Raw genomic sequence first — 3,889 nt, 5'->3', positions numbered from 1 at the left:
CTGATCATTTATGTATACATTTGTCTATATCTATCTCGATTCGTTTTGGCTGTTACAAACAACCGTTATGTGAACAAAATTAATATACCCTTGTGCACAAGTGCGCTCGGGTATAAAAATAGGAGGCGCTAACACGGCTTGAAAAAAAAATATTAAAAAAAATCGCAAAAATTTTACAAGACCAGTTTTTGACCAGTTACAACTCAGAATTTATATGAATTAATTTCAATAATATGTCAAATTTATCAGATTTCAAGTCAAAATTTTTTTGGTAGTTTAGCGATTTTTCAAAAAAAAACTTAATTATTTTTCAAGTTCTGGCAGCGACCACTAAAATTTGTTTAAAATTTTAGAATATTTATGGATATACTTATTTTGTACGTAGCACAAAACAAAAGGGGTGTCCCATACAAAATTTATATGCTCTATTTTTAAGGGTCACCCTAGTATGTATGTACGTATTTTTATATCGCTTCTCTCCATTTCTTAAATGAGTCCAAGTAAACAAACGAGTAGTACAGGTATGCACAAAAATGCACCGTGTGCAAAGATTTTTTTGTTGTTGCTGTCGCAAAGGAAATGTCGCACCTACTTTTTCCACCTTTTTGTCAGACTCTTCGTAGCAGACGACGCCTTGTTGCAGCATTTATTTGTACATCTTTTTGGTATCTTTTGTTGGTTTTGTCTGCTTTTTTTTTAGGTGTTGTCTTTCATCTACAGCCTAGCTTCTTTTTACAAAGTTTGCTCTACTTGTTAGTATGTATTTATGTTATCGTAGGAGAAAGCGCACTGTTTGCAGAGAGGGGTAGGTTGGTAGCTCTTTCGTCGACGGAACCAATGAAAGTCTGGTAGCTCTAAACTTTTGACATAAGTAAGTCCGGCAATACTGGCAATTGTATAGGCGGTAATAGACGACAGCTGATTTGTGTTTGCATACGCAACGCCTTCATTGTGGCGTCTCTGTACGTCATCTGCGTCACTTCCTTCAACACTTTTCCGGCGTTGAAGTACTTACCCATTCTGACGGCACTTTAATAACTGCATTCAGCCGCTCAGCTGCATCTACACATATTCACATATTGAATCCGCCCTTCAAGTGATCCGGTTCAGTTCCATAAACGCCAAGGGAGTTTTATTTATTTGATAGTTCATTTTTCAGATTCCATTTTTCGTGGGTTCTCATATTTTTCCCCCAAGTACATATGTACATACATATTTATGTACACATGTATAGTTAATAAAGTACTGAAATGCGAGCTCGCAGAGGCGTTCGTAAGGAGCGCATTACAGCAAACAATTTTAATGTGAAACTCGCTTAATCCTACAAAAAAAAAACTTCAGAATAAATAAAGATTTTTATCTCGCTTTTTTGTTTTCCAAAAATATGCGGGGACTTAAGTTGCAAGTATGCAAAGCATTCTGTATTTGAGATTGAAAAATGGGAATGCTTCAAGAGGTTTATTCCGCATTTAATTTCGTGTTGAAGAGCTACCACTCGTAATTTTTATTTGCAAAAAAAAATTGTTTAGCAGTCCTAACTAGATCATCTTCAATTAAATGAGCATTCCAAAATGCCACAAAAGTGCTTGAAAGAGGAAGAAATTCAGAAAATAAGGCAGCAGTAAAATGATGACAAGATCGGGGCTGCTTTCTGCAAACACAAAGATGGAAATCAAGTAACAGACGTCCATGGTGCCCTTGAGATATATATGAAGCGAAACGCAAACCCTAAGTGGCGCTAGGTTAGAACAACAATAATGAACTTTATAAATGACAATATTGAACCAATTAACTGCCCCTCATCAGCGCGGCTTCGAAACTGGTAAACCAACTATCGACTAAATTTACATAGTGTGTAAAATCCAGGTAAGATCCAATCGAAAAATACCGCCATTTGATTTATTTCAAAGCCGATTTTTATAGCATGAAGAGAAATTTGCATTTACAATGTCCTGTCTACAACGTCTTGTCCAAGCAGAGCTCATATCGCTAATTATGGGTGGAGAATCAAGAATGAGCGCACACGAACACAACGGAAAGATTAAGTGAAGAAACTACAAGTGAAGAAAAACTGAAGCTATGGCATCACCGAGCTCTTTAAAGGTACAAAACGCTATCGACGAGTAACAGTTAATGCAACCTCAGCTATCAAAATTGATTTCACCTTAGTACGGGAAGTCAAAGCACTACAAGTAGTTGCTCTCACAAACGTAGAATGGCACCGGGACGCTTGTAGCGCAAATACCGAGCGTTTTATGACCTCCTGTAGTAACTTCATCACCTGGAGATGGCTGCAGATTGACAACGGGTCATCTTGATGACCTGTCGTAAGGCCAAGGACTTCATCAAAGCATATTCCTCTAAAGCAATGCACAAAGCTCCACGTGCCAATCGACATTAGGTATGCGTATCGAATTTCGGAATAAAAATAGCGCCGTATCTGATGAGACACCTTAATGTATTGTGTTATTTATGGTATGTTAATGTCTTTATTTATTTTTTTTCAGCCAGTTGGAACTAAAAGCTTCGGCAGACTTAGTCATGGAGCGATACTCAGTTGAACAATGCGTAAAAGTTACGCAGAAGTTTCATGAAAATAATCATTTTCCAAGTGGCCATCTGAGTTATTGATCAGCCGTTTTGTTCAGAAAATCGAAGAAACTGGGTCGTTCTAAAATGTGATAACATCCGTGCCTCTTTGTACAGGTCATTCGGGTGAAAATATTTCCGCTGTGAAATGAAATGTGGACCAGGCCGCGAGAACCTCAATTCGTCGTCGTGAACAGCAATTGAACCCTCCCTACAGCACTTTTCAGCAGATTTTAACAAAAGACTTAAGTTTAAACGCCTACAAAATCCACTGGCATAGGAACTAAAGCATAGACACCATTTGTTGTGCCGTATATTTACCAAAAAATCTTTTGAAAATCCACATGTCATTCACGAAAAGCAAATCAACCACAACGAGTCACTGTTTGGTGTGGTTTTTGGGCTGGCGGATTTATCGACCCGTACTTCTTCGAAAGTGATGCATGTAACTCTGATACGGTGAACGGTATGCGCTCGCGCGACGCGCGACATGGAAACAGACTTGTTATGGGCTGAGTTAGATGACATGGACTTGGACAATATGTGGTCATTTAACGGATATTTTGTTTCATAGACTAAAAACATGATGAAATAAAAAAAAAAATGATTTCGAAAAATGCTTTATTATTGAGTCAATCTATATCTAAAAAAAAAATAATGCAACAAGTTAAAGTGTGAGTTAAAGATCAACAAAGTTGTGAATGCGCTTAAGTGACCACATAGTTATCATATTAGTAATAAAAATATATAGGGAAAGAATATCTAAGCAAGTAAACTATTAAAAGAAATTATGAGCTAAAATCATTTCTGAAAAATAAAATTATTCAGAAAGCAGTCTACGAGTAATTTAAACAAATAATATCATAACAATAAATTGCTTTTATACAAAAATTTGCAGCTGCATAAATTCGCTGCAACAGTGGCTATGCAAAAATTAGGGGCCGCAAACCATAAAGATAAGCAAAAATATTTTTCTTCCCTATATACGAATTTCAACGCCCACAAATATGCTACCACATGGCGCACAAATCGAATATGTATGCCAATTCGATTTGAAGTAAAAAAATTACGCCGAGCAACACATAAAAGAGCATTCGATATCAGTTTACTGATAGGAAATTAAACATATTTGTTGTTATTGTACGAGCAAATACATGCCTACATATATAATACAGCAGTCTTTTTTTTTTAGAAAAATATGCCTTGCCGATAAGCGCCAGCTGGCCAATCAACAATAGTAATACAAACAACAACAAAACGTTTGTGGCTGTCACAGGCGTGTTGACGCGATAAACTGACC

The 3,889-nt window shown here is 36.7% G+C and overlaps 1 protein-coding gene across 1 annotated transcript in view; it reads right to left on the bottom strand.

Annotated features, from left to right (window-relative positions):
• LOC108358844 (integrin alpha-PS1-like) overlaps positions 1 to 3,140 on the bottom strand; it is a 117,884-nt gene extending 114,744 nt beyond the window's left edge. Inside the window, exon 1 of the mRNA XM_017610343.1 lies at positions 3,016 to 3,140. Coding sequence (XP_017465832.1) covers positions 3,016 to 3,140 — 125 coding nt within the window. The remainder of the gene's footprint in view (positions 1 to 3,015) is intronic.
• Between the last annotated feature and the right edge of the window lie 749 nt (positions 3,141 to 3,889).

The sequence above is a fragment of the Rhagoletis zephyria genome, unplaced genomic scaffold (genome assembly GCF_001687245.7).
Source record: "Rhagoletis zephyria isolate East Lansing unplaced genomic scaffold, Rhagoletis_zephyria_1.1 Rzeph_scaffold_00304, whole genome shotgun sequence".
NCBI lineage: Eukaryota > Metazoa > Arthropoda > Insecta > Diptera > Tephritidae > Rhagoletis > Rhagoletis zephyria.
Note: the sequence above shows the minus strand (reverse complement) of the source record. Positions and strands in the feature narration are given on the sequence as shown.